Source organism: Phacochoerus africanus, chromosome 1, assembly GCF_016906955.1.
Source record: "Phacochoerus africanus isolate WHEZ1 chromosome 1, ROS_Pafr_v1, whole genome shotgun sequence".
Taxonomy (NCBI): domain Eukaryota; kingdom Metazoa; phylum Chordata; class Mammalia; order Artiodactyla; family Suidae; genus Phacochoerus; species Phacochoerus africanus.
The window spans coordinates 192,379,192-192,403,318 of record NC_062544.1 but is presented as its reverse complement, the minus strand read 5'-3'; the positions used below and the strand labels follow the sequence as shown (position 1 = coordinate 192,403,318).

At 34.8% G+C, this 24,127-nt stretch overlaps 1 protein-coding gene across 1 annotated transcript in view; it reads right to left on the bottom strand.

Annotated features, from left to right (window-relative positions):
• The window catches only part of NLGN1 (neuroligin 1), a 713,580-nt gene extending 690,408 nt beyond the window's left edge, over positions 1 to 23,172 (bottom strand). The window contains exons 1-2 of the mRNA XM_047786673.1: positions 22,738 to 23,172; positions 4,916 to 5,729 (exon numbers count right to left, since the gene is read on the bottom strand). Coding sequence (XP_047642629.1) covers positions 4,916 to 5,408 — 493 coding nt within the window. The 5' untranslated portion in view covers positions 5,409 to 5,729; positions 22,738 to 23,172. The remainder of the gene's footprint in view (positions 1 to 4,915; positions 5,730 to 22,737) is intronic.
• Positions 23,173 to 24,127: the final 955 nt, after the last annotated feature.

Below are 24,127 nucleotides of genomic sequence, written 5' to 3'. Positions count from 1 at the left end.
TCCTCTGGTCTGAGCCTGGACCAAGCTGCCATCTTGTCCAAACTACAATAGCTTCTTATTGGCTCTCCCAGTTTCTCCAAATTCCCCTGTAATCTACTCTCAATACATAAGCCTGAATGATCTATTTAATATAAAGTCAGAGCATTCTGAATCTCATTCCCTCTTTCTACTCTTTCCAGATTTACTATACTCCTAGCTGTTCCTTAAAGACACAAGGCAGACTCCCACCTTAATGCCTTTGTACTTGTTCCTTGCTGCGCTCTTTTCCCAGACATCTGTTTCAAGATATCTGGGAAAAGAGGACTATATGACTATCTTATTCACATTTACCTTCACCCTCCACACCAGCACACTTGAGCTGTTTATTTCTCATCTGCTTTATACCTTTCAAATTTAGTTGTTATGATGTTCATTGTCTATAATTTGTCACCACACAGTAGCATAGAAGTTCTAGGAGGGCAAGGATTTTTGTTGTTATTGTTTTGGGTTTTTTTCACTGATGTATCTTGGGGGCCTAGAGTGGTAATTAATCAGTGTAGAGTAAGGACAATAAACATTTGTTAAGAGAATAAATAATTTAGATAGAAATGCATAAGTGTGAAGGAAAAGCATTCTAAAATATAACTGCCTTTCAAAATCCTAAAAACATTGACAGTGATAGGAGTCATTTTTACACATATTTAATTAAGAAAAAAATCAGTCTCTATAAATCACCAAATAAGCCCTAAGTTTGTGGAAAAGGCTCTTGAATGAATTCAGTATTATCTAAGATAAAAACTATTAAACAATGCATGAAAGTAAAATATTTATTAAAATCAGTAATAAGAGTCTCAAGGAGTCAAGAATTATACCAGCACCATCTAGAAAAATTCTAATTTTCTATACAATAAAAATTGGGGGAAGTGAAAAAAAGTTAACTGCTGCAGAAATTAAAATTAATTCTGTATTCATCTCACAGGAACTATGTAAATAATAGTAAAAGTACTGGAGAAACCAAACAACTCCAGGGTGTCCATAAGCCAATCAATTTGCTGTGGATTCTCTGGTCCCTTGTTTTTCCTTCTCATGTTTACTGCCTAATATTTGACTACTTTACTGTTTGTTGGCACTCTCACAAGACAGCAATCTGGAGAAACAAAATGAAATATAAGCAAATTAAAGCTACTCCTGAGAGCAGCTAGGAAGACTGTGTTGGGATTTTGGTCTGGACAGTGAGAAACATGTTCACTAAAATGGGTACTAAGCACTTTTCTTTGGAAATCAGTTGCTAACATTGACTTGACCCAATTCAATTAAAGTGAGCATTAAACCCAACTAAAACAAAGTCAACTGATAGAATAAAATGAATTCACAATATATTTGAATGTTCAAAAGCAAGCAGGAAGAAAAGAAGGGCTAGAGGGTGCGATATACAAGATTCTGCGGTAGAAAGCATCCACATGGGGTAATTTAACATAATGAAAATGCATATAATATAAGCAAGAACTAGGGCCAAACCTGACTCTCCCACCTACCAGAAACTGGGTCAGAACACTTAACTTTCAGAACCTACTTTTATATTGTAAAATAAGGATAGTCATTTACTTTGCTCAGAAACTTTTTGTGATAAATTATGTCTGTCCTCTACAACCAAATTTCAGTTTCTATCACATGTTTCCTGCCTATCTGGCCCAGTGTTGACAGTCATTTCATTTTAAGCATGCATCCTTTTTTCAATTTTGCAAGAGTAAAACACGAAAAAAAAAAAAAAACCCGAAAAACAAACAAAAAAAACAAATCTAGAGAGTAATTACCATATGACTAAAACTATCATGGGAAATTTAACAAGATAAATTAAAACACATAACTAGGAGGACCTGTTCTAAATAAAAGGCAAGCTAATAGTAAAAAAAATTGTATTTTTTATTCAACTGCACAGGAAAAAAATATTTTAAAAGCTCTATTTAAAAATTATAGCAAGGCATCTCAGAGGAGGGAGAAGATTTTCTTCCTTTCACACAAATTAAAATGCAAAAAATGCTTTGTTCTTTGTAAACTTCTTGAACGTAAGTTCTATGAGAGAAGAGATCTTTGTTTCATTCATTACTAACCCCCTTGACTAACACATGACTTAGGCAATTAAACAGTTTTGAATGAACACAATATACTCAGATTGGCACAAGAGTGGGGGTCCATCTGCCTCTGCAGATGACTATACACAATTTAAAAAAGAGATAAATAATAAGCCAAAATTTTATTAGTACCTGGATAAAATACAGTACAACTATTCTTATCTAAACCATTATTTATAAATTTCCAGAATTCTTTTGAAGAACTCACAGTTCATATGCAATATATATATGTATAAATATGAAATGACTAACATTTTTTGAACTAGCAAAACATGATTTCTTGAAGTGACCAGGATAGATCCTTCATGACAGAGAAGAAAAAAACAGCTGAAACTTTGGGAAGAAATTTCTACTCCTCAGGTTACAAGTCAAGCTATAAAATTTAGTTTTGTTTATTTTTCTAAAAAGACTATTTGCATAGAGAATTACATTAAATTCTTTGTTATTTAGATTTTAGGATAATATACAAACAGCTAATAAATAAAAACTTATTTAATAATAATTGGATATATTAACAAAGTGAATCAATTCTCTAGAATTCTTACTATAAAAACACAATTGGTTTGGATTATAAACCATACAAACTGATGTAGGTATCTATAGATCTTGTCTTCAGGCTAATTATAAATTAGTTCAAATTTTGCCAAAGTAAATAGCACAGCCTACATACTTCTTTGCCAATTCTCTCATAAAGTAGATGGAACCAACAACCCAAAGAACAATGAAAAATACTTTTCTAATGAGTCCATTTCCTTCTGAAGTTGTATGAGGATAAAGGTCACTTTCTTACTTACTAGCTTACCTTTTGGTGTCCTTATCATTTTTTGATTGTACATGCTTTTATGTATTATGGTCTATTTATGCATTCTTCAATAGCATCTTTATTTATGACTTTGTGAATCAACATCTTTGTGATAGGAGGCAAAAGTCACTTAGCTAATTACACATGCTTGATAAGCTGCATAATAATAACCACTGCAGTATTGTACATTAGTTGAAAGCATGTAAATTACTGCAGTTATTCTCATTTGGGAAAAAACAAGAGACTTTTTTAATTATTTAAAACATCCTTGTTGCCTCCATATCTACCTTATTAAGTACTATTCTTTTAACCCAAATCATGACATTTTATAATAATAAAATAAAGGTTAAATCCCATTCTATCTACTTAAGAAAGAAATGAACAAAAACAAAACAAAACTCAATTTAATGCAAATATTTCTGATCTGCAAATGAGGATTTGGTTATATGAAGATTCTTCCATATAACACAATCCCAGTAAAAGAACAGTTTAGACACTCGCACCCCACAAGGATGTTGTAATGAAATCTGACTTGGTCCAGCCAGATTTTAGAGGTGCATAGAGAATGTACAGCACTAGAATATTAATATGACTTCTGTATGAAGATTGAAAATTCTACAAAGTTATAATAAGGTCAAAATAACACTTAGATAATTTACTGCCATGGAAAATCATACTCTTTTATGAGTGATTTACTGGATGTTATATAAAAATGGAGTGTGGACAAGCTACATTCAGATGCAAGCTTGCAGCTGTCAGTGTCTACATTTGCTCAATCTGGCTAGAGGATGATTTGAAGGTTGATTTAATTGTAGCTTCTGAATCATGTTCTTCCCTATGTTTTAAATTGTTTAACATAAATATAAAAATGCTAAAGCAATTTTAAGACTGTAAATATTTAGTATAAAAAGCTGTAAAATTAAATCTTTTTTTTCTGGAAGAGTGACTGAAAATGGAAAGACCATCTGGGGAAAAATATCATTACTTAATATTGGTAAGTGCCAAATAGTTATGGCAAATTTACCCTTATATGACAAAGTCCACAGGGTGTTCCGAAGGAACTAAGAATAAACAAACAAACAAAAAAACCTGGACTTGTTATTGAACTGATCAATTTTAACAGGAGCAGAAATCTCTTATCTGTAGAAAAGGTTTCTGAGATCAAAGTTGACCACTTGACCAGCATCTTTGGATTTCCCTGTAGGCAACATAATAACCTAAGTATCTTTTCCTCTATACACACACTCAAATCAGAACTTCAACTCCTGTCAATGCTACCAGCACAAGCACACAAGGCACCACCAAAGAGCTTTGTCAATGTCATCTACTCAGCTAGAGTTCTCCTTAACCATCTTTCTATGCTTTGACAGGCTTCATTAACTTCCAAATATCGCCTAACTATTCACTTCCCAGCATCAGCAGATCATCCTAAGGGAGAATATCTTGTTCTTCCTCTGCAAGCTGTTTCCCCCATTTTTTATTTCCACTTTTATACATACCTCCTTTTCTACATATTTTCTTGCCGGGTTTTCTGGCACATTCCTTGGATATTCTTTTTACTGAAAAATGAATAGAAGACTAGAAAATAACATGGCGCTCCATCACAGACCGCCGGAACATGCAACACCACTGTCTAACTTAATATGCTCCTGCATTTACTGAGTGCGAAAGATCCCCAATTCGTTGAGCCTGCACATGCAATGGAAAAATGTTGATGCATCTTCTCAGAAGTCATTTGGTAGGAAATGGAAATTAGGAACCCATTTCTACCTAAATATACGTGCTGCAGAGGAAAGAAAATGAGTAGGCACGGGAAAAAATAAGAACAGATACACTAACACACATAAACAAAAAGAGCAGCATGCACGCATGTATAATATGTCTACATGCCAACAGGAAAAGCCATGCATGCTACCAATACGCATGAATTAATATTGTTAATACTTAGAATAGAAAAGAAAAATATAAATTTATCTCCCTGTTTTTCCGGTAGTAAACTCACCATCCTCAGTTGGGACATATATGTTTAAATACAGGCAGTCCTCACTCTGGTCTTGTACATATGATGAAACCACATCCAAGTTATTAGTAAACCACACAGGAAGCATGACTTCTGGCAATCTGCCATCGATGATATTCTGCGGACACACAGGAGCAAACTGAGTAGCGTTCCTGACATCTGACCAGGGAGATGGTGGTTCTGGAGGCTGAAAACGATGTTCTCCTGTTGGTGGGGCTGCATATGGAACCCCAAGAAACTGAATAACAGGACCCAAAATTTCATTATTGAGTTCTTTCTTAATCCCTCTTATCTTGCCAAAGTTGGTAGTCACCAGTGGATCTGCATCATCCAATTTTTGTGAGAGCACATGAGCAGCCTGAAGCAAACAGCCCAACACACAAAGAGTCAATGAGGCACCCAATCCCCTGTGTACCAAGCATGCCATTACTGCTCTCCAAACATAATTTGGCCACGTGCATCTGGGCAGTGCCATGGTCCCACATTAGTTGTATAGTTGTCTGGTTACAGTGAGGCAAAAGTATTTGTATCCACTTGAGAAAAGCCGTATAAATGGTAGAATATACTTCCGATTTCTTAAAGATGAGCTTGTCAAGAAAAGCTCAGAAAGCTCTTCATGCAGCCTGTATCTCCCATTGATTTCACATGTATTGAAGCAGAATCTTCAATCATCACTATTTATCAGACCATGTCCTATTGACGATTCTGTTTTCCATAGTACCAATGTGAGAAGAGTGGCCATTGACTGTATATTTCCCTCTTATAAATCAAATCCAGTTAGCTGCAGGTCTATATCCTAGAGAAAATGAAAATAAATCATTAGTATGAACAAGCTAAAATAGACAGAGTGATAACTAGATGTTTTACAAGCTACAGAAATACATTACTAGTGGCAGATTCAGGTGAGTTAAATACTACCATAGGAAAATTATGGTTTGATATGATTTGACAGGTTAAATAACTGATTATTGGAATATTGAGAAACTTGCCTCCTGATTTTAGACCTATTTAAGTTGAAGCAGGCCTCGTCAAAACACACAGTTTCAGGAGCATTTCACAATGCAGTTTTCTTAAAATACTGAAGTGTATGTGAGAAATTTCCCCATTACTAAAGGTTTTCAAACACTTCAAGGAACCACAATATTAATCACCAAACCTACTTAAAAATGAAGATTCAATAGAAGAAAGCCTTTTTTAAAATACTGGTATGGAATTAGTGAAATACAAACAAATTTTGAAGACTGACTATATATATATATTAAAAAACAAACAAAGAAAAAGGTGGTCCCCAACCCTGTGCTATAGAAAAAACAAAAACAATGTTAGAACAAGGAAACCAGTGTTAGCTCAACTATGATCATTTAAGAGGAACTAATTTATAAGTACAATCTCGTTGCTGTTTCTGAAAAGTAGGCATAAAATCATTGGCTATAGCTCCTTCACAATAACTTAAGATTCAAGAATTTGAAACATAAAATGATTTTAGACACAATTTGAAAAAAGAGATACACTTTGGCGTAATTTATTGCAGATGATTTTTTAACCATATAGCTATATATTTTATATATCAGTAATTGTGCAACAGAAAAATAAATTTCTGAGTCAAAGTCAATATATTAAATTAAAAATGTTCTCATTATCTGTCAAATATCAAAGGAGCAATACCAAAAAAGGTGTCGTAGTTTAAAAGAACCACCACACCTAATCATAGCATCCTGCAGGTTAACTTTAATCAAACCTTTAGCACTGTTTACCCAGTCCAACTTAAGACCATCAGAATAAAATGTAACATTCAGTGCAGTGCAATTCACAATGGAATCTCATATTAACTGCAAAATAGCACACCACCAGACAAATTTGTCTCTTCTTGTTCAAGCAACCTTTTAAAGTACTTAGTTTGAAAATAATAGTGTTTATTTGTATTACCGATGGTTCCACCCTATTATATGATGGGAAGATTCCTGAAGAAGTGCTGGTCTGGCAGCGAGGCTGCCCTGACTTTGTGTTATTGAAAAGGAGATTGTAAAAACTATATAGGGCAGCAGGAGATTTGGTTCAAGCTTGGTGTTCTTTAGCTCTGAACAATTCATCACAGAGGCAATAAGGAGATAAATGTCTTTCTTCAAGGATACTTTAGTCTGTGTTAATTTGCACACTTTTGCTGTGAAAGCACATTAACACGAGAAAGACAGCCTTAGACCCAATCCCATTCGTGTCCCGGAACTCTAGCATGTACGGAAGATTGAGCTACACAAACCATTTCTATTAACAGTATATTATGTTCTTTTTTGCACAGTGGTAGGTCAAAGCACAACTCAGTTTTTCCTAGTCACCTTTTGGTATTTAAAAAACATCATTTTGACATCTAAAATACCTAAAATAGAGAACCTGTATGTGGTAAGGACTTAAATGTCGCCATCACCATATTTTATTCAACCTAATTTTCAAACACAGTAATTTCCAAAAATTCTTCTTTACACACTTGGTTTATCATCAATAATAAAAAGTACTTGTTTGGTTACTAACAAAATGACACTCATTTTTGTACTTACAAATCCTTAACTATGTTAAAAATAAAAGGCCTCTTGTTTCCCACTAATGTGCACTTTAACACAAATTGTGGAGGATCAGAGTTTTTCATACTACAGTAAATTTTCAAATTCTAATAATGTTTAGCTTTTGAAGTTACAAAAATATCCCATTATACATGGGCTCACCTTTATAGAAAACTATAGTATTGATCCCAAATATTTTTCAGAGGTTACTACTATAGTAGTAACAGTTGCCCAAGTCTAATATAAAAGATATGGCTTGTTTAAACAACTGAAAATTTAAACATATATGTGCATATATATGCCTAAATATAAAAATTCTCAAATTTGTTGGCAGGTTTTTTCTTCCTATTTATTGGTACTTCCTTAGCATATGCCAAACTCTTGAGCTCTTAGGTGTTTTCATCTCATTTATAACAACCTATAAATTGGGTTCAACAGTTATCCCCTTTGTACTCAGAAGGAACTGAGACTTAAAGAGGTTAAGTATCTTGGCCCAGGTCTCTCAAGCAATCAATAGCAGATCCAAGAGCCCACTGGCATCTAATTTAAAGGCCATCCTCTTAATCATTACACAGGATACAGTCTCTCCTTTCACCATTAAAAAAATGATCCTAGTGCAGTTAAAATTGAATTGTAAAAGGGGTTTATGTTCCTTCAGAAGATAGACTCTAGATATACACTCCGACAATCTCATAGAAATAGAAAATTTTAAATGATTTCCTCTGTTCCTGGTGGAACTTTAGATTTTATTTTGTTATTTTTTTTTTTTACCTGTTTTAACTTTACATTGAATGCAGTGACTGGGTGTTCATATGTATTTACACAAGATCATGATAGAAAAACAATGGGTAACCCCAAAAAACTCAAATTCCTAATAGCATAAATATGCATTAATAGATATTGATAAATGAATTATAATTCATCCACAAATTTGAATTCCATACTTCAATGAAAATAAAAAACCTAGACCTAAATATATCAACATGGATAAATCTCAAAAATTTTTAACAAAGATCAGGCACAGTAAAATGCTATTTAAATAAAGTTTAAATATGAAGACAAAATAAAACTACATATTATTCACAGATAAATACATATAAACAGAATATTTGTTATACATGGGTAAAGAAAAAAGGGTAGAAAATTAGTTCTATCAATTGATGTTATTAATTAATTGGAATAAGAATGATAACCTGTGATGAGGCCTTAAAAGACCACAATTAATTAATTACAGCAAATTTTACAAATCTAAGATTTGATGGTATTGTGTCTCACACACAACCTTTTGTTATGGAATTCTCTGTATTTTTACGTAAATAATTTATAATAAATACATGCAAATAATGAAGTCAGAAAGGCTTATTTGGCACTCTAGACAAGTAGATGAGCCTATCAATTCACACAGGACTAGCTTCCTTTCTCTGACTTGCAATAGGTGAAGATACCAGCTCACAAACATGGCATTAGGTTTAAATGTTAAAACATGTGCAATCCCACTGAGATAAAAAATAATATTTAAAAATATATCATAAATGGGATATATTTAGGTTAAAACATGTGCAATCCTGCTGAGATAAAAAATATTTAAAAATATATCATAAATGGGAATATATGATCTCCTTGCATTAATTTATCATAACATCTAGTTCTCAACCAGTTTGTTCCCGAGTGACCCAAATCAAAAAGATGATGCTGGAGAGACTAGATGGAAATTTCTAGGACATTAAATAATCACAGTGGGTGGCCACATTCATCTGCTCCTTCATTCACTCAATAAACATTTATTGGACATCTACAGTGTATAAACTATTGTGCTAATCATTATGAGAACTTAAAGATAAGTACAATCTAGTCATTGTTCCCAAGTAGCTACAATATTGTAAAGAAGTAAAATGTGTCTATTACAGGTTGAAATGTGACAGGAAATGTCTCTAATAAATACAAGATATATGGGGAGGTGGAATTCAGGAGAATGACTCTAACTTCTAAATCTACATAGCCTTTTTTAATTTTCTATTTTACTTTTATTGTGTGTTTTTATTTGTTTTATTGTTTAACCCAACTCCCTCATACTGAATTTGTTATTCAAGGGCAAGGATTTTGTGCTATTATTTTAAAAATATCTTTATTTTTAAATTAAATTTTCATCATAAAATTTATGTGAAAATCCTTTACATTGTGCACATATGGGTCTCAGCTGATCTGGTTTGGCGGCAAGCTTATCATCAGAGTTGCATGGAGCTTGGTAGTGCTACACAACTGATGGTCTTTATTCACCACATAGTTATGTTCTAAGTCACTGCAAACACTGAATTATGGAATACAGACCCATTGTTCTAAGAGAAATGCCTCTGTATCCATTGTTCTGAGGGAACTGTATCATTCTGAGGGAAATGCATATATATATGCATCTGCATGTACATCACTGTTATAAATTATAATCCTAAACCCTTTTGAAAACAATTCATCCTAGTAGGTTCTATTTTCTTTTACAAAACAGTAAACAAAGTTCAGAACTATTTAATGACTTGTCTGAGGCCACCTCACTACCAGCTGCCAGAACTGGGATTCAATCCCCCTCCAATTGACCTGGAGCTAGAGCTCCTTGCACTATGCTATACTCTACCATCTCCATCCTCTATGCATCTCCACATAGGAGATGAACACGAAGTGAGATAATTACTTTGCTCAACCTCAGCAGGAAATGTGTTCATGAGGAAACACATTTTTGCTGCTTTGCTCATGCCTGCAAATGATGGCAAAAGCATTATGAGTATTGACTTTGAAGTTACAAATACATTTTAGAGAATAGGTAAATTTACAATACATATCTGGAGACAACAAAGATTGACTGCATTCACCTAAGATAAAGAATGTTTTATATGTATGAATCAATAAGCTGCTTTGAGGTTAGAACATAGCCTGTCAATAGCACTCAGTAATAATCATGGGATTTAAGAATTGGATTTAGTAATAATAATTTAATAATAATTGCATTTAGTAATAACTGGTTTCAGTGGAGTATGGCAGTTTTCCATGGCTAAGCCTGGCAGTGTAACTGAAATGTGCTTATGCACATTTGTTTAAGACAACCTGACCACCAGCAGATCGTGGGCTTCCTGTACCAAGATGTTTCACATGTACACCAGTGGTGGTTCATGACCTGGACACAAGGGGTATCCTTTGGGATCCAGAAGTAGGAAAACAAAGAAGCCTGAGTCTGGCATTTCCAGACCCCATTCAAGGCATACTTTTCTCCTGCGGTTGCTCTATTGATTCATTGGCCTGTAATAAAGATGTTAAATGAGCATAAACTATTTGAGTCCTATGAGTCTGTTCAGTAACTGAATGCTTAAGTAAGTAATATGTAGTTAATTTACATAGTAACTTAAAATGAGATGAATAAACAAATGAATGCAATCAGAAAAAAAGGTTGCTAGACTTTAAAAAAAGAAAGAGACAGGTCTACCTCATGTCAGTGGATTAAGAAAGAGTTCATGAAACAGGAGGAATATGAGCTGGGCCTCAAAGGACTGGACAATACTTATGGTCACAGAAGAAATTCAAGGTAGAGGGAACATTCTAAAAACAGTGGAAAAGATATGTAATGGACAGTATGGTGCTCAATCTCCCTGGGAGCAGCTCACATTCAAGTAGCAAGTCCACATACTGTAGCAAGAAAGGTCTAGTCTTCTTGTCTCAATGCAACCAACTCAGGCCAACCCCAAAGCTCCCTGTGGAAATGGGTAGAAGGAGTTGGTTGTTGATTCTCTGACTCCCTCCCAGGTGTTTTTTCCCACTGGTACTGTCCCAATAAACTTTTTGCAGGCAAACTTCCATCTCAGAGTCTTTTTATTTTTTTCTTCAGGAAACCTGACCTTTGACAGAAAGGAAAGAAGCAGCTACGTTTGAAGAGGGTGCAGTTTAGTTTGGTCAGAACACAAAGTAAATGAGGTTGAGCATTAGATAGAATTGAAAAGAAAGGTTACAGCCAAATCAAGCAAGCCTTTCCCTAAAAGGCTAAGGAGTTTGAATTTTATTCACTGTATGATGAAAAGCCATTAAATATTCTTAACAGGAGAAGAGTATTATCAAATCTATTCATAAGATAATTAAACTGGCAGTACTATGGAACAGAGATCTCCCACCACAAGAGGACCAGATGAGAGAAAGGAAGTAAACTGTTGAATTTCTACAATTGTAATGTTTTTACATAAAGCAAACAGAGAAGGAAATTAAGCTTTGCTAACATGAATATATGGTTTCACACCAGTGTGTTCATATGGTTGTGTGATGCACATAGTGCTTGAGATGTTCTTAGGAAGGTGATGGTTCTACACTGTGGTGAGTTTGCCGGTAGTGGCAGTTTTTAGCTGTTACTGTTCCTCTTCAATGTTCAGTGATGTACTAAGTGTTAACACCAAGAATAAATCTGGATAAGTAGATTTATTCCTTTTTAAAATCATGTTTTAGTTAATGTAACCCTCTAAAAATTGACTACTGAATTAAGTTTTTCCCACAAGATAAATATAGATTAAAGGAACTACCAGTAATAGAACCATAAGGACAAGAAACGAGCTGAAATAAAACTTCTACATCTAGTATAAGCTTTTCTTCAGCTACATCGCAAGACTAAAAATAATGGCTATCTAATCACATATAATAACAAGCAGACAAAAATATTTGAAAATATCAGAAAGATAACTTTGAAATGCAAATTTATATCTATTTTAGTAGTGGGAATATGCCCTGAGAATCTCTACATCTTGAGATATTAATGAATGATGGAATGAAGGCACTAAATTTATAAGAAATTAAAAAATACTGACTTTATCTTTCTCATTATTTAATATCTGATTTTGTCTTTGTTTTGTAATCTGCTGATAGAGACATCTATGCAGGAGTATAAGCATATATTTTATACTTTTTCCATGATTAGGTTATTAAAAGCAGAAGATTGTGTAACCACATACGTGTGGAAATCATTACCTCAGTAAATGAACTGGTGGGAAAGAAACCAGAAGCTATTTTATTTTCATGTTTGATTTGAAGTATAGCTGAATACATCCACATTTATGGGAAAATGATATCAAAAACAGCTAATATTATAGATCACCAACTACTTATGCCATATCCAAGCACTTAACCTGTTTCATGTCATTTAGGTCTCCTAACAAACTTATAAGCCAGATATTCTTAATTGAGATAAGGAAAATGAGGCTTTAGGTGCTTAGGTAACTTTCTTAAGGCTACAATGCTAAAAAAGGGCAGACTTCCTAACTCTAAAGAATATGCCTTGAACCTTTATGATTCATGACATTTTGCTTTGTTCTTGAATGAGATTAATCCAATAAAGTCATATGTTCAGTCTGAGGGTTCTCAGGAGAGTGAAACACACAGGAGGGACACCAACCAGAGGGAATATGAAGGTAGCTGGTCACCTTTCTGGGTTAATTAATAGGCATGATTTAGAGTAGCTCCAAATTGAGAATTTTTCCAGTAGCATCCTATAACCTGGGGCATAAAGTAAATGAGAGAAGTTAGAACTGGGGATAAGCAAGTCAAGAATGGTAGAATTTAAAGGAGCAAAATTTATAAGAAATAGTAATTCTAGTGTTGAAAGGATTAATTAAATCTGGGTAGGAAGGCAAGCAGTACCAGAAGGGTAGGGATAAGGAGAAAAATTAAGAAAGGAATAGAACCACAAATCACAAAGATGGGAATATCAAAGTTCAATCACACAGAAGTTCAAGGGCTATCACCACCCATGTTGTGGCTGTGCCAACATGGAGCTATTGAGAACAAATGTGGTCACAAGTATATTCTATCATGACCATTGTTAACCAATTAATAACTTGATTAATGCTATGGCCAATGAGCATGGACTGGGGCAGGGAGCTACATATATCATCTGATTTAATTGTCTCTAAATACCAAGAGGTAGGGATAATTATCATCTTTGTGTAACTGATAATTAAACCAAAGATCAGAAACACAGGCCACTGAAATATTTTTCCATAAAATAAGAACAAGTAAATAAATAAATAAATGTAGCAGACAAAGAGAAACAGATAAGGCAGAAGAATTAGTAGACTCTAAAGTTAGACTCTCCCTCCTCCTCAATTTTGTCCAGAGCCTCCTTCTAGGAAGAAGGGTAGGCAGCCCTCAACGCATTCCTAGGTTACATCCCATTCTCCCTTCCTTTGAAGAAAATGTAAGTGGGGTTTTACTTGTTCTCTCTCTCCTTGGGCTATTTCTACACTGAATGAACTTCTCTACATGATGTATATAAATAATAGAGGAAATAGTATGTTAAGGAGAAAAAGCAAGCTAAAATTGGACAGTAATGGGAAGAAAAATTTGATCAAAGAAATATCTTAAAGAAGTAATGAAGTAATCCACGTGTACATCACAGAGGCTATATGCGGTAGCAAATTATCTTTGTGAGAAAAAAAAAATACTAATAAAGCAAACAAATAAAACACAGCACTGGGATCAGTGGTCAGTGAACTGGGCCCAACTTATTTACTAAGATCTTCCTTCCTAGAAAATACTCTCCCCTTCGGATTTTGCCTAGAGGGACTCCAGCTAGGATCCTTCAAGGCCTGGTTCAAATGTTAGTACTTCCTTCCCAGATCCTCTCAGCAACAAAAACACTCCCCTCAACTCTCAAAGCATTTGTTGCCTTACTTGTAACTGAACCTATAGTCCTTTTTACTGCAATAATTTGCAAACTCAGATTCCCTCTTCATTCTTCGATTCTTACATCATTTAGTGCCAGGCATTGGCAGGTGGATATGAACAAGATAGGCAAGGTGTTGATTTTCAGAGACTAAAATTCAATGAAGAAGACAAACTTTATGTTAATCAATCACACTGACAACTATTTAGTCATAAGTGCTTTGCCAAGAAGGACAATGCAGGGTGCTCTGAGGGGAGAGTTAATAAGCCTGGAGGAAGGATGATCTGAAGAAATGACCTGTAAAGTGGGTTCTGAAAGTTGAGAAGTTGGCAGGGGACAAAGCGTGTCAGACAGAGACAAGAGAAGACTCAAATGCTGAGAAGGCTGAGGCTTTCTATGAACAAAGAGATTTGTGTGACTTGGGGTGGGGGTAGGCATCTGGCTGGAGGGGAACTGACCATTCAAAAAAAAGGTTGAGGCCAAAACATTAGGGAGGTGAGATCTTATCCCAAGTATGATGAGGATAATTATAATCACAAAAAGAATACAATCCGATAGCCTTAATTGTTGACCATAGAGGTTATGGCTTTTGAATTGTTGATTTTTAACAATTGTCCCCAGAACAATTCATTACATTGTAGGTCACTAGAGAATATTTCTTGAATGAAAAACCCATTCATTTATTATATTATTTTTCAACAATTAACCTTACCTCAGATTTTATTTCTTCCTCTGATACCTGGCCTCTGTGAAGAAAGTATCTCAATTATAGTTGCAGCAAGAGGGGACAAAACAGAGAAGAGGTGAAAACTAATAGAAGTACAAGGAAACTTCCTCATCATACAGAGGTGTGCATGCATAGCCATACAGACTGGCGCCTAATTCCATTATTGTTTGACAAAAAATGGGATTCTAAGGTGCCATAACAGCTTTCTGACAACACAAAGAAAAAGAGATCAAAGTAATAGCATTTCCTTCTGCATTCTACAATTGAATGTTTCTGCTAAGACCATCATTGCAACAAATGGCTAAACATTGGTGAGTTTCTTGTTTGTTTCGTTTTGGGGATGTGTCTGAAACAATCCATTTAACTATATAAAAAAGTTTTACTTTCTGTTTATTCAACATACTCTCCCAGATAGAATCTCTCAATATTAATTATTTAATTAATTTCAAATCTACTGAAGAGTCTCTACTTTCCAATGCACAAGGTTAAGGGGGTAATAAGGGCAGGAACCTATATGACATGTTAAAAAAAAAAAAAAAACCTTGGGCAAGAGTTTCAACATATATGTAAAATACTGCAGGATACGTTTTTAAAAATAATGGGGGACCCTGTGATTTCCTCAGAAGACAATGAATAATCACTCAAAAGCTCAGGAGAGACTGCAGGGAGAGCTGATTACTTCCTTTGATATTAAATTGATTCTTTTTTCTTTTTGAAAAGGGCTGCTTTTGGGTTGCAAGTCACCCTGTTCAGAAGCAACTTAATTATGCCTGTTGATATCTTCATAGAGAAGATAGTACAACCTAAGAGCAATACTACATTCTCAATTCACTATGTAAGCCTATTTTTGTTTCTGGTGAGTTGCTGGGCCTGGGAAGAATGGAGAATTGCCATTCCTGGTGCCCTGCTTAATTAAAGTCCTTTTTGAAAAATCCCTTGCTGCCAGAGAATAGCTACAACTTTGGCAGAGGCAGTGCTAAGTTTCTCAGTCTGGTGCTGTGCCAGGGTGAGTCAATCTTGACCCCTTGGAGGATGATTAGCAGAGAGGGGATAGTTAAACCTTTATGCCCATTCAGTCCTAGGTTTCTATTAGAACTGACAAATACTACAGTTAGCATTGTTTAAGGAGTAATCGTCTGCTAGGAACTGGACTATAACCACCAACTCCTTTCATGTAAGGTACCAAATGACAGTAAGAGTTCCTGTAACTCCTGACCTGGCTTAGAGATCAACCAAGGCCCCAAAAGAGAAAGAATATTACACCTGCAATCTTTTTCAGATACTGACATTTTCCCCCTGATATTACAGTTCCATTGGTAATAGTAATAACAAAATTAAAAATAATGCTCTATTTATGGGCCATTTGGGTAACAGAACATCACTGAATATACATTCACAAGAATTTAACATGCACATGGCATATAAGCTTAAATGAATTCACCATATAAATAAAACTGAATAATAGGAAACTTGTGATTATAAAGTGTTTTTAAAGCTGACAAAGTTATAATTAATGACCAAAATACCAAAATTCATTATATTTTAGAGCCTATTGTTTATGTTCCAAGTAGTTGAAATAATTTTTAGTGCTTCCAAAGTTTCTTGAATTTTAATGTTTTATACATGGCAGAAAATAATATTTTTAACCACAATAATGGTAAATTATAACCACAAATAATTATATTACACTTATAAGACTTCTAAAATAATTTATCAAAATAAATAAACTATTTAAAAATTTCACTAAAAAGTCAATTATTATTTGTTTTTGATTCAAATTCAATCTTTTAAAAACATTCCTTTTTACTTTTGGAGTTTTGTGCATAGCTTTAAAATATCTATCAATTCAAATACCAATTATTTTATGTTAAGAAAAAAATAAAAGCAAAAATGAAGAGACCAGGTATTAAGCAAGAGGTTATATATTTACTTGTTAACATTCAAAGTTACAACTGGGTCTTTTTATTCATTTAACAATATTTATTGGTCACTAGTAGTATGCCAGGCACTATTCTAGGTGCTGGAGAGAAACACACACAACTTTGAAGACCCAGAAAAAAATTTAAAAATCCCTGTCATCACAGAAGTTGTATACGCTACTACTACTGTATTATTGCAACATGTAAAATGTTTTACTTTTGTATATTAATTAACTCCTCAAATGTTATTACTAAAGACCACAGTGCTGAATACTAGAAACTTTTGGTATCAGTCTCATAGCAACAGATGCATTAGAACACTTGGCATAGCTCAAGAGGTAATGAAACTAGTGCCATTTTTTTTCACCCATAAGAGAAAGGATAGATAACAATGTCACTTCAGTGCAAAGTTTTGGACAGCTAAGTAATATAGATTTAAATCAAAAATGACAGATGCACTGACTTGAAACATAATGGTTACTGAAGTGAACCTTTCTTCCTTTTAGTGTTATGGTTAACTATTAAATATCTCAAGAATTATTTTCAGGTGTGAATGTTGTGACAACTACTGGTCAGTATTCTATGTTGTGGTTTTCCTGGTCAGTTTTGTCATAAGAAAAATGGTTGCTCTATGGAAAAACTTGTACTAGTGATAATTCCAAGTTTTTTTTTTAAATCAAATCAGTATTCATTGATTTAATATGTGACCACGTTAAGTTTCCAAGCATGATGATTATTCCATATGACAGTATGAAATTATTCACCATAACTATTTAAAAAAAAGATTACAAGATTTTCAAATCCCTTTGAAATGTTACAACTAATCTCTTTTTTTTTCTGAAGACTCAATATTCATTGTGTGTTTCAAGGAAGAAAAAACTGCTGTTACACGTAAATGATGCCAAAAATCTATGTAAAGGATAAATTAGCCTATCAATCAGATGTTAGCAAAAAGGTAGTTGTTGAGGAACATACATAAGACCTTCATATTATTGCCTGACTGCTTCAGTCTTTCAAAAATGTACCTACATTATTTAAATATAGACAAAATGAAAGAAAACCACATTCTAAGGAAATATTTGCCCAATAATCTATTTCCTCTTCAACTTGTGCCCCAAGATACAATCTCACACCAAATAAATAAACAAGCAAATATATAAATAAATCTACTTATTTTCTAAATCATGTCAAAAATTAAATAGAACTATAGGTACAGGTAAAATGATATATCAGCAGTTCTCTTACTGAAGTACCACTTACAACACACCCAAAGGGGTGGTATGGGTTTTAGCAAGTAGCTCTAACTGCAGGCACACGTGGTATTAGAAAAGCAGACTACAGAAAAATGAAAGGTTACTGTGGTGGCCTGTCTCAAGGGAGCTAATGCAGAAAGCATGCCTGGATACAAAGTTAACACACTAAACCGAAATTGCTATAGAAAAGTGAAAACTTAGTGAAAAAGTGTATATTCTTTGATTTCATAAGTCAGAACCAATCTCATCAATTAAAGGCAGGCACTTAGATGTCAACTGCACTTAGTAGGTCCAGTCTCAGCCTAGAACTTTATTTCCTATGATGTATCTCTGTGGTTTTTGATTTCACTTCTGTAGCAATAACTTAACTTGCATTTGTTCCAAAATGAATTTCATGCTCAACTTGTTTTTCTTAATTAAACTTCCTTTAGCAGTCCCTAATATGTTTATTATTAAAACTCAGTCCCATTCACGCTTGCCTGTCATTTTTTGGCTACACATTCATATACTGAAGTGCTCTGTTGCTAAATATAGGAAGAAAATTAAATAATAAATATGGGGATTGAACGTTTTATGAGTGTCAGGATGAGAGAGTGCCTGCAAGGCCCATAAGATTTCACACAATAGAGGCATTACTGCTAAAGCTAACATGCTGACACATCTCTGATCTATAAAGTCTGCAGTAATGGCAGCAGTAAAGCGTATTGCCATTGACTAGAATTTCTCTTACATGCAAGGGAAATAGGCACAGAAGAGATTATATTGACTGTTATAAAAAGAATTCATATACCCCCCCCCCAAAGTTTAATGTCTAACAATTTCAAATGCCTGGAATGACTTACTATTTTTCCTGACTTCAGTTAAGCTTAAGAGTTGACAGTCTTTCTCTTTCACATGTTTGATACCAAATAGGTGTTTGTTTGTGTTTTTGTTTATTTAGGGAGAGGATGTTGAAGGCAGAAATAATTCATATTCATTTATTGCAACATAGCATTACTGAACACTGTCAATGCGATGCCATTAATAACAAAGAAAAATAATCAAACCTGTTTCTATTAAGTAATTATTCTTAAGGAAGAGTTGAGAATGTTGCTATCCTACAAGATTAAGAGGTTAGCTTACCTCAAAATGCTTTAAATTATCTTTTAAAAGGCAATAAAAAAGACACACTAGATTCATCACGAAAGTTCTATAAACTTTTAAAAATTTTTATGGGCTTTGAAAATTTAAATATTAAAAATTTAAACTATAAGTTTTAAGGTTTTTTTTCATTTCTCAATAAAGCAAAAGAGATGGAAGATTTGCATTTTGAGATGCTATGTGTTAAATTTGAACAAATTAAAAAAGGATTGCCTTTTTCATTTTGCCTTCAACTAAGAGTGTGTAATAATTTCCCTTAAAAATATCACTTAATGTAGAATAACATTTAACTGTATTTCCATATCTCAAAATCATAGAATGAATCTGCAGCATATGTATTAGCTCCCCCTGATTGTTAGGCCAGCTAGAACACATTGATGGTTTTCAAGGGACAGGTGCAGCAAAGCTCCAGTGAATGCAATATCAGTTTTTCCATGGTCACAAGCTTCAGGGAATCCAATGCTATTTCTTTTTATATGCATTAGGAACTGTGCTTGAAACTTTCAGGCTTAATTGGGAGTTTCCATTTCTTTACCCTCAAACTACTATATTTTGTGTTATTCTGTAGCAAAACTAGAACATCTGATCAAGGCCACCATGTCCTTTTCTTTCTTTTTTTTTTTTCAAACAAACAAACTCTCTATGGCTCCCCATGACCTAAAGACCCAGCTTCAGATGTATAGTCTAAGATTGAGGGGTTCCAAATCAAATTCCCAATCTCTCACTGCCTCCCTGCTTTTTGTTTCCCTCAGTCTTTTTTTTTTTTAGGGCTGCACCCATGGCATATGGAGGTTCCCAGGCTAGGGGTTGAATTGGAGCTGTAGCCACTGGCCCATACCACAGCCACAGCAATGCAGGATCTGAGACACGTCTGCGACCTACACCACAGAGTCACGGCAAAGCTGGATCCCCAACTCACTGAGCGAGGCCGGGGATCAAGCCCACATACTCATGTATATCAGCTGGGCTCATTAACTGCCAACCCACAATGGAAACTCCACTATGTCCTTTCTAATAATCATAACCAAAAATATGTATTTGGATAAGGTATAGAAAATGTAATTAATTTTCTAAGTGAACTTCTCTGACTTCAAAATAGTTCTCAGAACTATTCACTTAATTCGTAGAGAATATTTATACAACTGGGTATTTTGCTCTTTATTTACTGGCTACAGCTTTAAAAATTTTTGTCGTGTGTAGTTTTGTTTATTTTTATTTCTATTGTTATTAGCCTTCCAAAGTGGATCTACCACCTACAAAGTTTACCGAAGTTTTATATAGGAACAGATGTAGAAACCATAGAGTAAGCCCAAGTTTCCCACTTTTCCTTTTCACTGCCAAAGGAAAACTGTGCGAGGGACTAGAAAGTATTGCTTATTCTTGACAGAGAAAAATATAGTTCAGCCATGACAAAGGCATTTTAAGCTGACCCTTCTGCTTCAGTACTGTGGCACATGCCATGACCACTGGGTCAGTGTTTGTGAAATACGCAAATTACCTCTTAAAATGACTTTCTTTTTCATATTTCATATTCTCTATTTTTATAATATCAACATATTCTCTAGTAGCCTAAAAAGAAGAATTCCAGCCTACCTCCCATTCACCTTCAGCATTTACTATTATTATTTGTTATTTGCTAGATGTCTTTTTAGAGTTAAACTCTGAAAAAAATACATTAAATATTAGTGGACTGTGTGGCTAAGATCAGTGGCTAGAATGTACCAAAACACAGAATATCCATTCAAGTTCATGCTGCACATGAGCCATGTGACTTAGAACTGTATTTAAAAAAAAAAAAGGCAAACATAGCCTCTCAGATATCTTCTTAAAACTAACAGTTGGGCTTGTAGAAATTATTTCTTGTTTTTTTTTTTTTTTTGTCATCTTTAGACAAGCTTACACAATGTCTGCAGAAATAGAAAATAACTTTCCCACTGTAGAATTTTTGGGAGACAAGACTTTCAAATTTTGCTATTTAATCTTGAAAAAGAGTAATAGCATCATGTTTGCTTCAGAATTTAGATTTAAGAAACACATATACACACACAAAACCAGAAAGAAAGTTTAGTGAGGCTCCTCTTAATACCAGAATGCCTGATGTATCTGGAATTCCTGAAATAAGTACTGGAACTATGAGTGTTTTAGATGACATTGAAGAGTTGCCTTTCAATGAGTTCACACTTAATGGAGAGGCTTTGGTACTAAAACCATAAAGGTATCTACATGCCTTTCAATCTGTAAAGATAAATCCTTGAAAAAATATTTGGTGTTTTTCTTTAAAAGCTTAAAATGTAGAAACTACATTATTTTAATTTTAAAGATTATCACCATTTTATTCTAATGCAGCTGAATGTCTGGGGTTTAAAATTTAATGAATTGGCCTTAAATAAGAAAAGACAACTAAAATTATGATGCTGAAGAAACAAAAGCCTATAAAGGGAAGGGTGAGTTAACTTATTTAATATCTATACATATATTTTAAATAAGTCAGTTCTTTATATGTAGTAGTTCTCTGTCGACTCCAAAATTGGTTCAGAATAATATGCTCTTGTGGATTCCAAAGCAACTTTTATTTTCCTAAGTCAATTAACATTCATTCATTTGAGTGATTAATTTTATCTGCTGAAATTGATCATCCTTCTGCAAATAAAGATAAGCTTTTTTTAAGAGGTATGAAATAAATTTTAAAAGAAAAAGTCAAAGAAAAATCCCTGAATTCAGCTGCAAGAAAATGTCTGGAAACTCGCGCACCGCTCAGTTGGAAAGAAAAGCCAGTAAGTAGCGAGGCAGCCAGGGTAGGGACGCATCAGAAATGCAGCCGGCTGCCTGGCGCACTTGCCAGCCTGGGCCCTCGGCTGAAAGGCTGCAACGCCTATTTGGATTCGTTCAACTCGAAGAAAGTTACCTCGGACTGTATTTGCAAAGTCGTGGAAGTGAATTACAAGACAACATGTGTGGCCAAGTCACCTGTTTCTATCGGATGCAGTGACCCTGTAACCCTTTTAACCATTTTGTGTTTGGCTGAGAGAAGGGAGAGGCGGGAAGGGAAAGGAAGAAAGATGAGGGGGAAGGAAGAAAGAGGGAGGGAGAAGGAGACATGAAAACGGCCAATTTCCCATGCAAAATTACCCTAGAAGCCAATAATGCCACCCAAACCACGGCCGAGAGAAGGCAGCGATTTCTACTTGGGCTCTCCCCCTCTACATGCAGGTTTTCCAAGGCATTGCTGCCTCTTCTCCTTAAAGTATCACTAGGAGAAAGGACTGGATCCAAGAGGGATCTTCCGACTGAGAGGTTTTCAATGCAAAGTTGAGAGCTTGGAGGGTTGTTTGGCTTCCCCACCGATGCCACAAAATAAGGTTTTTAAGCTCAGTCTAGGTAGCTCCCTGGTGATCCCGGGGAGACGCGCGAGGTGGTTTACATGCCCCCTTATCTCCCCATTTCACAGGCACAGCGTCCGCAGCACCTTTCACGCAGCGGCACACAGACCCAGGCAACCCATTCCCAATTAAAAACCCCCAAACTTACCCTCAGTAAGATAAATCCACAGAGGGGGCCCCCTCATCTTCCCCCAGTCCCCTTCCAATATTCAAGGAGACAGTTTCTACAACACTTCGCCGTCAAATTCAAGCTGAATTGCTCAAAGTATTTACCAGTTCCTAGACGCTTTTTTTTTTTTTTTTTTTTGAAATCTTCAGCACCCGGTAATTCTTGTTTCAGAATTCAAGATGCGTCCTTTATTTTTTTTTTCTTCTTTAAACAGCCGCAATCCCAGTTTTGCGCCCCCCCCCTTTTTTATTCACCCACAGACACTTCCAAAACGTGTCGATTGATCCTTTTTTCTCTCCAGATGCAACCACGATCCAGAATCCTTGGGACCCAAAACCACTTCCACGTAAATCCGACCATCAGGCAAGAAATACAAATGATCAAACAACGTTACTTCTTTCAGCTGCAATCAGATAATCCTACTAATCCAATAGATTTATCTCGATTGGAAATTGACCTCAAAAATGAATCCCTGGTGCTGAAGTCCAGTAGAGCGATTTTGTAGCACTGTTCGGGTGACCAAAAGAACTATGGATTCTTTCTTCCTTTCTTTTTAAAAAATGTTTTTGGATTCTGGGTGCACTGCTCGCAAAAAAAAAAAAAAAAATGCCGAGGACCCTGGTTTTCCCCTAATATAGGTTTCTACTCCAAATCGTTGCGGGATGAAAAATGGTACAAAGATACCCCTAGTGGTTCGAGGTGATACTGCAGGAATCTTTTTTTTTTTTTTTTTTTAAATCCCCTCTCCTCATCCCCCACCTCTCCCCCTGTAGATAACTGGCTGTAGTCAAACAAGAAGAAGGCGGCACTGAGATTAACGAGAGCAGTATATAACCATCTGAAAAAATTGCCTGATCTTTCTTTGTTTTACTCTAGACTGAATCTTCTCTGCTTATGTTTTTCCAATATTCAATCATTTTTCCACAGAATTTTCACCAATGGCATATAGTGCTAAAAATGCCAATTTGGGGCAGCTAGTGATTTCAAAGCAAATGTGTTTTCTGCCTGAATAACTAAATATATCAAAAGAAACCTCCCTATTCCTAAGATATGCTGTTTTTAGAGAAATCCTTAACATTTTGTCTCCTTTACAGGAATATGCATATATATTTTTGCATATGCATAAATAAATGCATATATAACTTCTGAAGTTCATTCAGCAAAGTAGAGGATGGCTGCTGAAGCCTGTGGTTGAAAAGCAAGATCTAAGTGTCATCATATAGGCTTCTATGTTGCTTACCTGAAACCTTTGCAATTCAATGACCTCAAGATTACTACTAGCATTTTTTCTCTAAAGAGAAAAAAAAATGCAATGAATTTCAGGATTCTGTTTGTTAAGTAAAAATTCATAAACTTTATGTGCCTACCA